Source organism: Colius striatus, chromosome Z, assembly GCF_028858725.1.
Source record: "Colius striatus isolate bColStr4 chromosome Z, bColStr4.1.hap1, whole genome shotgun sequence".
Classification (NCBI taxonomy): Eukaryota; Metazoa; Chordata; class Aves; order Coliiformes; family Coliidae; genus Colius; species Colius striatus.
This window is the reverse complement of record NC_084790.1, coordinates 63,203,072-63,220,075: the sequence shown is the minus strand read 5'-3', so window position 1 is coordinate 63,220,075 and position 17,004 is coordinate 63,203,072. Positions and strand designations below refer to the sequence as shown.

The following is a 17,004-nucleotide window of genomic DNA, read 5'->3' as shown; positions in this document are numbered from 1 at the left end:
GACCCCCATATGTCTGTGTCTGACCTTCTAAGACACATGTGCTTACAATCTGAGCTTTGTTTTATGTTTAGAGTCTCAGTTTTCTCAGGTCTATCTGTGTGTGTGTGACCCCATACAAGTCTTCCTATCTCATTCTGGGAAAGTAAGAACTGGGAGAAGATTGCAGTCTTAGACAGTTTTACTCTTGAAAGAGTAGGCTCATTTTGGCCCTGAATCCCTGCTCTCCTGCTGAACTAGCAGTCCTGGGTAAGACAATTTATGTAAAAAATAGAGAAGCAAACTAATGTTATGCTGGGCTTTTAGTGAGATAACTTTTAACTCACCTGCTGACAGATACAAAGCAATGTAAAACTGAATGGTTTTTCAAGGCAAAGTTTAATAAAAAAGCCACAAGTGATGTAAAATGCTCATCACTGAGATGGATAGACCTAATATTCTGTTACTTTAAGAGAGTTTGGTCATTCCCACTAGTCTATATACTGAAAAATTATATCTTGCATGTCATGGCCCTAAATGATATCTGCAGGACTTACATGCCCACATACATCTTCTAGTCTGAACTGAAAATGCTGACCTTAGGAGGAAGTATGGTGAATTGGTTGAGCGGCAACAATATTAAGGTCAGGGACTCTTGCTCCATTCTAAACTTCAGTTTCTAGTTTTGCTTTACAATGTATTTTCACGTAATCTGACAGTACATGGATGTCCAGGTGGCTCTGCTATACATGATGCAGGTGTATGTCTGTTCCATATTTAGGTTGACAACAACATCATGGTAGCACACAGAAAACAAGCAGCAAAAATAGCCTCAAAGCATTAGTTTCTGAGATGGTTTGCTGGTGAGACCAAAGAGACAATATTTGGGAAAAGCAGCTCACTTAGTGTAAGATATTCCTACAGGACAGTAAATTTGCAGTTATTGCTGTATCTGCACAGAACTTGCATCTCATACAGTGAGCTCTTTGTCTATTAACTAATCTGAAGCCACAGAAAGAGTGATTATATTTTCTAAGAAAGGTAAAAGTAGTTACAACTGCCCAGATACAACAGAGACAAAGAGTAAGAAAAGTTTCTGAACAGTATTGTGCTTTTAAACTGCATTGAATGCTTCCAAACTCTGATTGCAAAAGTTGGTCTGTATTAACGAATGTGGAAGTTGCTGTGTCATACAGTACTGTTTTGTCTTTGCTTTCATTGCTGAGACAATTGACAGAGCTGTAAAATGATTCAGTGTGCATTTCCCAAAATTACTCAGAGGCTTATATTTAAAGCTTGTACTTTTAGAGGGAAAAGACACATTCTAAGTTTAACTTCTGTAACTGCACTTTTAATCACAGAATTTGTAGGAAAAGAAGCGATTTGTAGTAAATTGCATCGGTATCTCCTAGGTGACTCGATCTGTGATAATTGTTCAGTCTCTATGAGCCAAATAAAACAGATGACGTCTACTTAATATAAGCAACAACAGGAATATTGGTTTTTGCAGACGTGCTGAAGATGGAACAGCAGAGCTTCAGGATGGCCCAAATAACTGCCTAAATTGCACACTTTTTCTTCAACTATGGATCTGTATTCTTGCTTTCTGATAGCAGAAGACCAGCTTCATCTGACAGCACTTGAAAAGCAGCTGGTAGGATTAAAAGCTTGTAAAAGTTTCACAATAATAAAACAGCTGCTTCTGTCTTTTTTGGGGGTTTTGTTGTTTTATGTCTATAGCTGTTTTGCTTGTGGAACTTGTTCTCTGAATTACTGAAACAAAAAAAATCCAGCCTAGGATAAGACTTCATTCTCTGTGGAGTAAATGGCAAAGCCTAGCTAACTTCATCTGACTTTTTGGCAGCTGAAAAAAGCAAAATCTGTTTTTATCTCTTTAGCAAAAAGAAGTCAAGTGAGGTTTGCAGAATTTAAAACTACCCTGTAATCATCACTTTAACGTGTGCTTACAGAGCTATGTACTAAGCTAATCCTATTGATTTGCACTGACTGGATAGGAGATTTAGCCTTCATCAAAATTAAGAGAGTTGCTACTGACAATGTTGAAGAGAACTGGCTTATCCATTTGGATGCAGAAGAGTAATTAGCATCAGCACACCTTATGTGGGAAATCTCAAGTGTTTCCATGGGAGAGAAAAAAGTTGTTTTGGCAACCAGCTAGACAGCAGTTACATGATCCTTTCCTGCTCCAGTTCTCTACTGCCAAATTACATGCTGTGCACAGCAACTATACTGCTGCAGGAACTACAGTTGATTTTTACTGTTTGAGAAGTCACCACACCCTCTTCTGCTTCCTCTGTAAAAAAGATTCTGTCAACATTAAAAAATCTTGGCTGAAATAATGTATTTGTTTTTGAAGATAAATTTCTTTAAAAAATGGATTTGAATGAACTTTTTAACCTTTGGGAAGGGATAAAGAAATGAACTGACAATATGCTGCTAAATTCTTGAAAGTCCATTTGATTTGACTTATATTTAATTCAGAACATAATCTATATGTATACTAATAAACACATATATATACACTCAGCAACATAAAGTTTAAGTAACACTATCCCCAAGCAGTCATTATCTTTATCCCAGTGACTGTAGACTGAGGTACAGGAATAAAAGAGAAAAGTAGAGGCAAGTAAAAATATATCCATTACCTGCTGACATAAGACAGAGATGGGATTTTTCTGTTTCTAATTAAATTGTATCTGTTGCCTCCATGTGGAAATGAATTCAAGGAATTAATGGATGCATATAAATCTATGCCCTCCATCCATGTGCAAACCCTTTTTTTAATGCAGTGGTAGGCAATGACACTGTCATTCCACAGTAGTGGAACCTTCAAATATTCAATGAAACAAATTTACAAGCAAATGAACATGGTAATAATAAGAAAACAATCAGCAGGTGGTACATGGTCTTTACTGCTGCTGTTAATGTGCCATTTTTTGATTATAAAGGTACTAAGATTGGACTTAACCTGAATCAAAGCAAATGCCTGTACTATTAAATGGGCATAAGATTAGATCTATTCAGTCTTGAAGCACTATTTTGAAAGGATTAGTCTTATGACAAAGGTATTTCACTGCAACAAGTGGTTGTTTTCAGAGACATGGACCTTTCTGGCTTGCAAAAGTGACCTTTTTGAGTGCCTGCCCAATCATGCTCCACAGATGGACTCATGTAACTCGTTGGAAAATATATTCTGGCTTCTGATAAATTTACATTGTGATTTGTGAACAAAACACTCCAGCCACATGTCAATCTCAGCTGCAAAATGATCAAGTACACCTAAAAGAATGTAGCAGCCTCTATTTGTCAGAAAATTCAAAACCCCAAAATTACTGCCCTTAAGGGAAAATAATAAGGCTAATTTATTTACTGAGATAGAAACAAATATTCATTTGCACAGCTGTAAACAGATTTCTGAACTATAACCCATTGCAATGTGTTTTCAGGGAGTATCTGAGTGAACTCTCCTAGTCTACCATCTGAGTGATTGGCTTCCTTGCTGCCACTTGACTCCAGGGCCAAGTTGGTGCTCGAGTGGGAAATGTCCCTGCCAGACTGAGTTCTCAGGCAGTGCCCTCCTCTGCTTTTCATATTCTGAGATCAGAAAGGTAACCAGAATAGAATGCAGATGAAAAATCACCCTTGATTACTCTCTTTTCATAAATTCCCTCTCCTTTCCATTCATTTCTATTTTTTTTACTTTTTAAATGGCAGCTGAGGTATCCTCAATGGGCTACTTTAGCTTCTCATGAGTTGCATGTATGAGATAGGAACATGCAGAAAATATTCTCCTGGTGCTGTGGACTATACGTTACAATACTGCCTCCTGCCCACTTAGGTTTGGTGAGGCTTCATGGTCCTATTTTAGGAACTTCTCAGCATAAACTTTTAAAAGAATTCTTTGTGACAAAGATTCTTCATAAATTACACACAGAACACTTTCCTACTTTTGTAATTTACAATTATATACACAGATTTGTACAGTCTACTTAATTTTAAATAGATTTTTATACTAAAAGCACCTTGGTCCAAATACATTTCTGAGTATAAACACTGATGCTTGCAGTATTAACACAGCTAAGTTCACAATTTAATAAAAACTATTCATTAAATTTAGAAACAGAATTTGCTCTGTCTTGCAAACCTAACAGACTTAGATCTCTCCTCTGGTATGGCCTCACCTTATCATCCAGCTTGTATATTCAGATTTTATTCAACAAACAGATTTAGTCTTTATCAAATAAATGGAACTTTGCACATCATAATGGTCCTTGGGAATAAATTCAAAGATCATTCTTTAAAAGTAAAGTCCCAAATGTTAGAACTAGAAAAAACTGATGGTCTATGAAGGGGGTAATTTTTGTTATCATATGCTTTTTCCCTGGTCATCACACTTTTGTCAAATTTATATAAGAGATGCTAGTCTTTTTATACATTGTAAGCAAGTGGAGTAGAAAAATATGATGCATTAATTAAAACAAAAAAGCTTCTACATCAGTGATAAAAGAAAAGTTGGGAAAACATAGTCCCTCTCATGAAGGAAATGGGAGACCTGGTTATCTGAGATGTGGAGAAAGCTGAGGTACTTAATGACTTTCTTGCCTCAGTGTTCACCAGCAGTGCTCCAGCCACTCTGCCCAAGTCACAGAAGGCAAAGGCAGGGACTGAGAGAGTGAAGAATCACCACTGTAGGGTAAGATCAGGTTTGAGACCATCTAAGGAACGTAAAGGTGCACTAGTGCATGGGACTGGATGAGAGGCACTTGTGTGTTCTGAGGGAACTGGCAGAAGAAGTGGCTAAACTACTATCTGTGATATTTGAGAGGTGGTGTCAGTCTGGTGAAGTTCCTACTGACTGGAATAGGGGAAACATGACCCATTTTTGAAAAAGGGAAAAAAGGAAGATCCAGGGAACTACAGGCCAGTCAGTCCCACTTCTGTGCCTGGGAAGATCATGGAACAGATCCTCCTGGAAACTGTACTGAGGCACAAGGAAAATGTCATGCCTGATAGATTTGGTGACCCTCATGACAGGATTATAGTACTGGTGGATAAGGACAGAGTGACTGAGGTAATCTACTTGGACTTGTGCATTGCATTTGACACTAAATTAGAGAGACATGGATTTGATCGATGGACTACTCAGTGGATAAGGAACTGGTTGGATGGTTGCACCCAAAGAGTTGCTGTCAGTAGCTCAATGTCCAAGTGGAGAGCAGTGACAAGTGGCATTCTTCAGGGGTCAGTGTTGGGACCAGTGCTGTTTAACACCTTGGTCAGTGGCATGGATAGTAGGATTGAGTGCACCCTCAGCAAGTCTGCACATGACACCAAGTTGAGTGGTGCAACTGACAGACTGGAGGGAAGAGGAACCTTGATAGGCTTGAGAGGTGGGCCATTGCAAATCTCAAGCGCAAAGCCCTGCAGATGGGTTAGGACAAATCCAAGCACAAATACAGGCTAGACAATGACTGGATTGAGACCATTTAGTGGAGAGGGACTTGGACTGATAGATGAAAAACTGAGTATGAGCCAGTAAAGTGTGCTTGCAGCCCAGAAAGCCAACTGTATACTGGGTCACATCAAAAGAAGCAAGGCCAACAGACTGAGGGTGGTGATCCTCCCACTCTGTTCCACTCTCGTGAGACCCCATCCACAGTATTGTGTTCAGCTCAGGGTCCATCAACATAAAAAAATCATGCACCTATTGGGAAAAGTCTAGAGGAGGGCCAGAAAGATGATCAGAGGGCTGGTGCACCTCTCCTATGAAGACAGGCTGAGAGAGTTAGGATGTTCAGTTAAGAGAAGAGAAGGCTCCAGGGAGACCTTGCAGCTCAGGTGCCTAGAAGAAAGCCAGAGAGTGACTTTTTACTAAGACATGTAGTGATAGGACAAGGGGAAATGGCTTTAAAGGGGATAGATTTAATTAGATATTAGGAAGAAATTAACTTTTTTACTGTGAGGGTGAGGGAGCAGTGGCACAGGCTGCCCAGAGGGGTTGTGGAGTCTCCTTCCTTGGAGGTCTTCAAGACCCACCTGGACATGTTCCTGTGTGACCTGATCTAGGTGAATCTGCTTCTGCAGGGGAGTTGGACTAGATGATCTCTAAAGGTCCCTTCCAACCCCTATCATTCTATGATTCTATGAAATTCTCCATTGTGAGCATGTTGAAGCACTGTGACAGGTTGTCCAGAGAGGTCCCTTCCAACTCAAACCAATCCTATGATCATTTGAAAGACAGTTTATTGTTCCTTTGCAGAGATTAGCTTGCATTTTATTTTCTCTTTCCACATCTGTGATAAATCTGTAATCACGTACTTCACTAAAAGAGCACCTTCCTGCCCATATCCTATTTGCACTTAATTGTTTAGCAGCACACTGTAATATGACAAGCCTCTCCTGCACTGCTTTGCTCTTATGAATTCAGCAGCCACACAGTCAGGCAGACTGACCATGGACATAGAGAAAACAGCCACGATTGACCTGGCTACTGATCTCTCTGAAACAGGTTTTTGCATCTTCCTTCTATTTATTTATAGAGAGCAGAGACCAGACTAATGATCAAGTCAGTTAATCGACTATGGTTTTGTCTTATGCACAACCAAATCAGTAGGTCAAGCCCAAGGAAGGACAAGAGCTGGGACAGATGTGGAAATATGAAAAATCTGGTTTTGTGGAACCAGAGAAGACACCACTGGGAAGACACTCCTGGGCACACTTCACATGCCCAAAGTCATCCATCTTCTTCATCATTTTGAATACCACCTTTGTTTCATATTCTCATGCAAGGTTATAAGTCTTAAAGAACACCACTAGCCTATCAACCACACCTCACACATAAAAACTTTCCAGCATGCCTCTGTTAAAATTAACACTCTGAGTACAACTGAAGTACCAGAAGGAAACGCTTTCTGTAGCTTCACAAGATGTTCAGGTAAAGGATGTCACAAGATGCATAGTAAAGGATGTCAGTGGTGACAGAAGTTACATGTGTGATAAATGCACAATCTTGCTTGAAATAAAAATCTTGATGTGAATATTTCAGACAAACTTCACAGTGAACTTTGCAGTAGCAGAGTTTGTTCAATGGCTGACAACCAGTTCTGGACTTAGATGTCTGGAACCAACCAGAACTTAAACTTCCAGATAATTCAATGTCTACTTCCTTTTCTTCTTCATTCCTTCTTACCTTCTACCATCAAGTATTTTTTTTTATGGTTACATGGAGAACACAGGTTGACAAGTAGATTCTACCTATGTACAATATTCTTATTATTAATACATTTAAGAAATGAGCATGTAAGAACTGATGCTGTTCCCCTCTGCTAATCATTGATGAAAAACGTTACAGCAAACTCAATATTAAGGTATCATATTTTCCTGACAGTCTTTAATGCAAAAGGGATTTTGGAGAAAGAAAAAAAAGAGAAAGAGAAAAGAACTCTATCTTGATATAGTACTGACTGCTTGTGAATAAAGTCTACTGTACAGTTTGAGTTCTTATTGTGGGAGGAAGAAGGTAGCAGAGATTGCTGTATTTCCAGTTCCATCAACCACCTACATTGCAACAGCATAGTGGACCTGCACCCTGCTGTCATGTCTTCCCTGAAAAGTTGTTCTTGGGATCCTCTCTTCTCTGCCATTGCCCAAGGTTGATACCAGGTAGTTGCTTTACATGTACATGGTTAGCTATGCATGAGAAAGGCTGATCTTTATGATGAACACATGAGCTGCTTGTTACTCAATAGAATACTGCCTTTTTCATGAGTTAAACCATGGCTCTGTCTAGAAGCGCAGCTTTTTTTTTAACACTTTCTAACCCTTTTTCCCTGTTCTCCTCCAATCATATTAATTACTCTATGCCATATTTTCAACTAAAATGAAAAGACATTGTAAGGGATGAAGTCACAAAAACCTCAAGCAGTTTCAGAAAACAAAACTTCCGTAAAACAAGTGAGTCAATCTTTCCCCTGGAGTGTATTCCTGCACAGAGCATTGCAGGCTGTCATCATCTTGGAATTCCAGGAAGCTGCGATATGAAGCTTAGATGGAAGACTAAGTTACAAAATTGAAGCCTGTCTATTTGGTCAGTTTGTCAGAAATAAAAACCTTAGGAACTGAATCACAAGTTTTATACAATGTGACTTTGCTTCAAAAATGCTTTTGCAAAGGCAGTCTCATGGAACTCCTGGAAACTGTTGAAAGAACTTGTGTTCTTCAAGAAAATATTCTTTAAAAGAATAGCCTTGCTACTGCAGAACAGAAACCTTGAAGACAAGCCATTTTCTTTCCTGCCAAAATAAAATAATTGACCTAGTGATACTTGTGCAACTCTGCAACATCTTCAAAATATGATCCCAGTAACAGACAATCAAATTATGCTTGCTTATGAGGTCTTCTGTTGTTGAATGAGGCAGAATTTTAATCATGATATGCCTGTGGATGATTGAAAAGTCTTAACATCCATTTTCTACTCACTGATTTTTTTCCTGTCAAAGGAACGTAGAGGAATTTACAAAGCGAACAGATCTGTTGGATAAATCACTTTGAAAGAGAAAATATAGATTAAAGCAAACAAAAGATATAATATTCTTTTAGAGTCTGGATCCCAGTGATCAAATTTGTGGAATCCTTCAACAGGCACCTGAAAGACTTAATTAAAACAATGCACTGAGCTTTCTCTTTGCCTCCAAGGAAATGTGAACATACCAGCTCCTTTTTCTTCATGCACTCCATGAGGATAATGAAGAGATGCTGTGCCTGGGTTCGGGTATATGTGAAAGTCTTCTGTATGGTAACTAGCAACTGGTCCCTCAAAGACTCGTTGATAAGTCTGAAATTCAAACAGGAAAAACAAAGCAGAAAAACAGGTATGAGGGAACATTGCAACTTCAGCCACAGGTCAAACAAATAAGAGTTAGACAATAAATTCCTGCAGGTTGTTTTGGAGAGGTTTGAAGGACGGGAATTGCTGAAACCATCAGAGATAACTTGGAAAACACTGTTCTAGAAGAACATGTTGATCATGTCAGGGTCCCTTGTCTCCAAAGTTTTCTTTTCAGCTCTCACAAATTGCATGACAGGTCATTCAAACTATTACCTCCGTGGGATTTCCTGAACAGAACCAAGAATCACACATACAGTCTGGATTTGAAGGAGACCAACACTTCCAGGTGAAATGAAGACCTCATATATCAGTGAATTAGCAGAATTCAGCTCATGGTTATGAAGCATTTGCATTATCAATGTTTTTGATTTTAGCTTGAATATCCCAACAGTTTTAACTCACCTTATTGGTGCTGCACAGGACAAGGTAAGAAAACAAACAAACAAAACTTCTCTGGTTTTCCAGGAGTTTTAAGAGTGGCCATTTTAATATTCCTCCTCAGTGCTAACATTAGAACTTGCAAAAAGTGGTCCAACAACAGAAATAAGTAGTAATATCACATAGATTATTAGCATTTGAACCCTCCCCTTGGTATCAAAATGGCTATTCCTCAGGACTGCTCTAGGTAAAGCAGTGCTGCTCTTAATAGCAGGCTCTAATTTAGAACATGTTATTCTTTAATGTATGAAAGCTTCTATGCTACAGCAGTTTTCTCACTTAAAAAATGTTAACTGTTTCAAATTATCTGAGTCAGATTGTTTTACAGAATAAGTCATTGTTGATCATCTGGGGGAATGAAACTCAAAGAATCTGAATTACTTATATTTTATGACAGAAGATAAATAAAAACTTAGCTCAGTAGTAACTGCGAAAGATTATCAGAAGCAGCAGAGTATCTAAAAGTCCTTGTTAGCTTATGGCAGTAGATTTGGTAGAACAATGACTAAACCCCTGTTTATTTCATACTATTGGTTAAAGTTGTCTGTAGTTCTCTGCAGCAAGAAAGCCTAAATGAGACTGCAGGATATGCATTACACAAAAGAATTTCAAATACGATTTCACTATCTAGTCTTTATACCTACAGCAAACATGCTGTTGGAAGAGACAACAAATGGGAATGGGGAAGAGGTACAGAGGTGCATAGGAGAACACAGAAGGCCTGGCATATGGAGTGCATATGTTCTCTACTCTCTAAATTTGACTTCGACAGTAAATATCCCTGTTGAGTAGGTCTTTCACTTTACAAAGAAGCCTGTAAAGCATATGTCAATGTGTTTAGATTAAAATGAGTTTACATGGGGGTTTAGACCACACTGTGGATCACTGTTCTTTCCATGCCTGGTTCCTCCTGGTATCTTCTACTTTAGCACAGACTCCTCTTGAATGAGGAGTCTACCTCTGCACTTCCTCTTTTCATCAAGGAGCAGTACAGCCCTAGATGTATTTTTTTTCTTGGAACACTGCATTTACTGCTCAGTCACTATGTATGCACTTCTTCCCTCCAAAAATCTTGGTGGGCAGCAATGAGAGATGACAGGAAAAGATTTTCTGTGTGGAGGTTGTAAGAATAATAACCTGACCTCCTGTATAGAAACAAGATATTGGAAGCACATTGGAACATGAAAGAAGATGTCAGAGCACAAATAGAAATTTAGATCCACTCCATGTTACAGAGAATTGACTTAGATAGGCTGACACCCTGAAAACCACTAAGTTCCAGATTAGTAGGTCACATATGATATAAAATCCAAAGCTGCATTTTTAGGCTCTTAAAAAAAAGAAAGAAAAAAACCCAAATAGTTGGAAACTTACTGTAATTAAGAAAGTTGTTCCTAACAAATTTGTGCTATCAGCAGTGTAGCAGAAGCAGTTCAGAAATATGCAAATATTCCATCCTTCAAGGAAGGAGAGGCCAATCGCTAAGAATAAATTCCCTAAAAACATTGACTGGACAATCTAAAAAGAGACTTAAATAAAGCTCTAATTTCCTTTGGAAATGATATATGAAAGTCAAGTACATGGAAAATATGAAAATTCTTTGAAGTATATGAAAAAATCATGGAGTTGGAAGAACATGAAATTAGAAGACTTCAGAAAATATTTTCAAAGATCTTGGGATGAAAATCAATCTGTCTTCTCATCAGAATTTAACTCTCCTTGAAAAAGACGTTAATTCAAATCTAAAATTTCGTTTCATAAATTGGTGCTCAGGCTAATATACACAGAAAGCAAGAGAAATTTGCTTTCATAAACTTTGACTGAAAACAGAACTAAGTTTCAAGGCTTTGTAAGCAGGCATCACTTTCCTGTCTTGAATTAAAGCTATCAGAAATTGTGTCACATAATATGTAAAGAAAACTCCATGTGAAAGATACAGATTGAGTTTCTTTGTTTATAAAGTATCAAGAAATGGTTCCCTACCACATCTGTTGAAGTACCACTGCTCAGGAACTTCCTATTGCCATAATTTGATTTGTAGGGTTTTTTTAACATCTTATTGGTCTGCAATTCTACAGCAAGTGGTTTCAAAGTCTTTGAAGTGATCAAAGTGATACAAAGTCACTTGAAGTGATTTTAATCAGAAATAGAAACAATAAAAGCAAGCTTTCTGATAATCTTAGCTGTTAAGTTTTGTGCAAACTGAAATAGCCTGTATCAAGACTGTATCACATTTACTTCCCAGAAATCTGTAAATGTGAGAGGGTATCAGATCAAAGTTCACAACTGTGTAATCCCTCTGGGACAAATACAAACTGTGCAAGTCTAATAAAGGCTAAATTTATGGTACATATGTAAAATCCAATGCATCTAAAACAAGTAATTTCACATGCTACTGTGAGTAAAACAACCGTGACTTATAAGTGGGTTGATGATTTATCCACTATATAAAGACAAACACATTTGTTATACACACACCTTTAGTGCACATGTTTTTGAAATCACAGAGTCCTACTTTTAGACTTGGGGAAAAAGTGATGGCTCCTTGAATCTTGTGATAAGAGCTCTGACCTAGAATACAGGTAATTCTCAGCCTGATTGGGAAACAGCATATTCAGCAGCCTCTGTCAGGGATTATGAAGTTCATCTGCATAAAGCTCCATTGGCATAAAACTGCCCACCTTGCCAGACTGAAACTCTGTGATTATGATTTCCTTCAAAGTCAGCGTACTCCCACCCTAAGAAAACTGGATAGAATAATAGAATCATAGAATAGTAGGTGTTGGAAGGGAACTCTAGAAATATCTAGCCCAATTTCCCTGCTAAAGCAGGTTCCCCTCAATCAAGTCACACAGGAACACATCCAGACAGGTTTTGAAAACCTCCAGAGAAGGAGGCTTCACACCCTCCCTGGGCAGCCTGTGTCAGGGCTCCCTCACTCTCACAGGAGTTTTTCATTATGTTTAGGTGGAACTTTTTATGTTCCAGCTTATGTCCACCACCCCTAGTCTTGTCACTGGACACTACAGGAAAATGTGATGCCCCATCCTCCTGACATCCACCCTCTAGGTACTTACAAGTTTTGACGAAGTCCTCCCTTAGTCTTCTCTAGGTTGAACAGCTTCAGGTCTCACAGCCTTTCCTCATAAGGAAGATGCTCCAGTCCCCTGATCATCTTGGTGGCCCTGAGCTGGACTCTCTCCAGAAGTTCCCTGTCCCTCTTAAACTGGGAGCCCCAAAATGGACACAATACTTCAGATGTGGCCTTATCAGGGCAGAATAGAGGAGGAGGAGGAGAACGTCCCTCAACCTGCTGGCCACACTCTTCTTAATGCCCCCCAGAGTGCTGTTGGCCTTCTTGGCCATGAGGGCATATTGCTGGCTCATATTTAGTTTGCTGCCCATTGGAAATCCCAGGTCCCTGTCCATAGAGCTACTTTTCAGCAGGTCAACCCCTAGTCTGTACTGATGCATGGATAGTGGTAGATTAAGATAGTATTTTTATCATCTTTCTGCGAGGCTTCCAATCAGAAAATATTTTGCAACATAACAATCAATTCCTATTTTGGGCATTTTGATGGCATGATTTCCTGAATTCCATTTAACTCACCAGGGTAGCAATACTACAGGTAACTTGCTCCTGCCTCAATGAAACATCCTACAAAAGGACAATATAACCTGTTCTCTTCACTCTCCACATAGTTCAAATCTGTCTTTCATTCCCCATATAACCAAGTTAAGCCTATTTTTGTACCACTCCAGTTATAAAACTTTTTTTTTTCCCCCAGAGGAGATGGATTGCAAATAGAATTTAGATATCTACTTTTGACTTGACTGTCAAAAATCTGGCATCAAAAGTAGAGCTACATACATATACCTTTAGTTTCAGAAAAAAAGTTACTCACAATTGGTGCTATGAATGACTTTTTTTTTTTTTAAAGACATCAACATCAGTTTTGATGCATCAGATTATCAGAACTGACCTGTATGGCTTTGTCATAGGAAAAAAAAAGGAGAAAGATGTCTTGGATGCATCAGGAAAGGCCACTTAGAAACACTAAGTTGACAAAATAAATGAAGTGACATTCTATTTCTGTCCAAGATAAGCTGGAAGATTTAAGCAACAAAGCAGAACTATCTTCATTGCTTTGGCTAATGTAGAAGAGAAAGATGACAACAGTTTTACATCCTTCCTGCTCAGAAATAATTTTTTTTTAAGGTATGCCTAATATTTGAGGACTTAATAGACGTCCACCGATAACATTACAATCTTTCAAACTCATGGCATATGATTTGATATTGAGCACTAGTAAGGATCTGAAAGATCTGACACATAGCTAGCTCCCTAAATGATTTAGTCTTTTTTCTCCAGAGATTTTTAGTACAGGAGTCCTACAATGTACTAGACATTCATAAAGATTATGTTCTAATCTCATTTCAAAATGCAAGTTCATTAGAGATTTTAAAAAATGTATTGCTATGAAAATGCTTTGAAATACTCTAAATGAAACACTTTATTCAATGATTTGGACATAATCAGTTTCTACCTTTTCATTTATGAATTTAAAAAAAAGGTTCAGGATCAACAAAATATATCCATAAAATGTCACTGTGATGTGAATACTACTCCCTACCCTTCTTTATAGGAAGGTTAGGGGATCTTCTATTTTAATTATGACTTGCACATCATATATTGAAGAAATGTGACCAGAGGCTCTGCTGGTATTTTTTTCCATTGGAATTACAAAAACACACAGTTGTTTATTTCTGTGGGACTGACTGAATTTCTCATACTTTTAAAATTCACAGATTTTGCATAGCATATAAGAGACAGAAAAGAAATGCAATTCTTCCTTTGTTAATTTCAAACAGGTTGCCTTTACAAGGATTCAGCTTTACATGCAGCTCTTTGTTGTTGGTTGTTCTTCTGTAACATTTTTTCTATAACATTTATTGAATAATTATCCCTTCACCAAAAGACAGATGACTGTAGTTCAAACAGAGAAAAGACCTTCCTTTATCCAGCTTGTGATTTCCTAAGGACTTTGTTACAAGAGAAAATAATTTTATCAAAATATGCAATATGAAAATAATCTTACACAATAATTCAACTGTGACAGAACTTATGACTCCCCATGATATGGTGAACACCACAGGATTATACAGAAGGCCCAGACCTTATCTACATTAGGATCCCTTTTGCTCAAAGTGAAAAAAATCTGTATTTTCAGAAGGAAAAAATAGATTTAAATAATACTTAAGTTATAAAGCCTAAAAACTATGCCACAGTGGATAAAAGAGACAGACTAATGCAATGGAAATCTTTAATGATTCTCATATGAGGATGCCCATTAAAGCACAGAGAATGTTCTAGAAATACATTTTTAAAGCACTGAATTGAATTCCTTAAGGGTCTCATGCTTAGACGAGTTGAACTGATAGAGTAGTTAATATGCTATAACCTCAGCTTGGAGACTGCATTCAAATATTGCAAGTGATTTCCCATTGTCTAAGAATTGACACAGTTTTAACCTAGTGTGTAATTTTTTTCATTTTGAAGTCATTTAATTAAAAAAAATTCTCTGAGGACTGAAAACTACTGAATGATCCTATAAATAGTTGCACTTCACAGTTGTTTTACTTCCATTTGGTGCTTTTATGAGATACAATGAAATGAGAAGGCTTCCTTGATTATAGAGTCAAAAATACCTCTGCTTTATGTGGAGGAGAGCTATTAACAACTAGGACATTAACTTAGGGCTTAGTAGGGACTAAATTTAGAGGTTTACGATTGACAATATGTTCTTACCTCTCAACACTGTTAAAAACCTTTTCTACTTCTAAGTAAATGATAAATCAAATGCTTCAGAACCTGGAGAATTTTATCTTTAAATTAGGACCAGCAGTGATGAGCAGCCAAATAATTCTTCCAATTCACTGCATGGTGAAGGTTGTATTTAAGCCATCTCGTTTAGGTTATCCTGTGTACATAGCTTGTTTGACTGTAAGATGTAAAAGGTACTGGGAACTTGCTGAGCTCACTACTGAGCATTTTACTTGCTTGGAGCAAAATGTACAGTCTTAATACTGTGTTCAAAACTTTTCAGACCAAGGCAATATGTAGTCTTCGACATTAAAGTTAGAGCAAACTTAACCAAACCCAGCTGCACTCATTCTACATGTCTGATATTTATAATGCTGAAACCTCATCTCAGTGGGAAACTGCATATCTGCGTTGGCTTCCCCTTGGGACATTAATTAGAGAGATGAGATACTGAGATCTCAAAAATTATTTACCTACTACCTGAAGTACCTTATTTACCTGAAGTAAAGACTACTTTACTTCAAAGTATGCTTCACAGTTCCTTCTGACCTGTTCTTGATACATCACACAGTTGCAGGGAGCACCTCCTGCAAATCAGTGCAGGCACAGCTCTGTGTTGTGCTGGTACCTTCATTCCATCGCAGCCCAGCAAAGTCTTGCTTACAGTTACAATATGCACCCGGAGACTGCCCTATGTGAGTGAAATGTCTGCCTTTTCATGAGGAAAGCCTATAATCAGACCTTTAAGACATATTCAAGCTTCTTGACTCTTTTCAAGGATGCACATACATTGACATTGCAAAGGGGTACTTGCACCTTGATTAGCACAAAAAATCACTCCCTTTTCTTCTCTGTGGAATCAATTAGGAGGGATAAATAATGAGAATATAAGGTAATTCTGTGAAACCTACTACAAAAGGACCTGTTGGGCAGATTGTCCATCACTCTTAAGAATGCCTCTGAGAGGATGGATTGGTGCCACAGTGATGAGAACTCAAACAGAGAGCTACAGTTTGTCCTCCTTCACCTCCAGACATAGTTCTTTTTCCCTCAGAAACAAACTTTCAAGTAAACTTAAAAACCCACAGCCATGTTTAGTAGAGATATTTACACACATATGTCAAAAATAAATCCCTATCAGTCTGCAATGAGCGAGACTTTAGATGCAAAAAATGGCACAATAACACCAACATGCAAGTGCTGAGTTGGTTGCCGCCATGAATGAAATGGTTTTTTAATGTTTTAGATCAGACAGCCAGTGCGTAGTGGTTGGAAGATAAGCAACATCTTGGAAGAAACCCTGATTTGTAGCCAGGAGATAGAATCAGAATAGGTTTTTAACTCTACAGTCTGATTGCACAGTGGACTGCAGAATTAAATTGTGCATGCAATTTGGATGTGTTACATTGATTTAGAGTCTAACAGAAACAGTTTGCAATAACCTACTTAGATTCCACACAAAAGAAAAAGCAAATAGCTGAAGTCAGTTAATGTGTCAATTATTCAGTATTCTCCTCATACTGCTAAGCACTATTCAGAAGTAGGTTACAGAGGGGAAAAAGTACTCAACTTGCATCTGAAGCCTAATGTATTTGGGTAAAATATTTTCATGACTATAAATAATGTCAGTGTTTCACTTGTGGTATTCTTAAAAATACCACTGCGTTTTAGACTGATGTTTTCTGAAGTAGAGTGAAAAGGCAGAAATTCCCAATAGCTAGCTTTACAAACTTCACAGTTTGTGCATTTTATTTAGTGCAAAGTGAACAGGAAAAGAGATAATTATGTTATTTTTAATACTACAGGCATCATCTGCAACCACAGAAAGAAGACTGATATTAAGATAGAGTAACAGCTT

The 17,004-nt window shown here is 37.9% G+C and overlaps 1 protein-coding gene across 1 annotated transcript in view; it reads right to left on the bottom strand.

Moving 5' to 3' along the window:
* TRPM3 (transient receptor potential cation channel subfamily M member 3) overlaps positions 1 to 17,004 on the bottom strand; it is a 399,584-nt gene that overhangs the window by 74,352 nt on the left and 308,228 nt on the right. Inside the window, exon 8 of the mRNA XM_062019433.1 lies at positions 8,707 to 8,830. Coding sequence (XP_061875417.1) covers positions 8,707 to 8,830 — 124 coding nt within the window. The remainder of the gene's footprint in view (positions 1 to 8,706; positions 8,831 to 17,004) is intronic.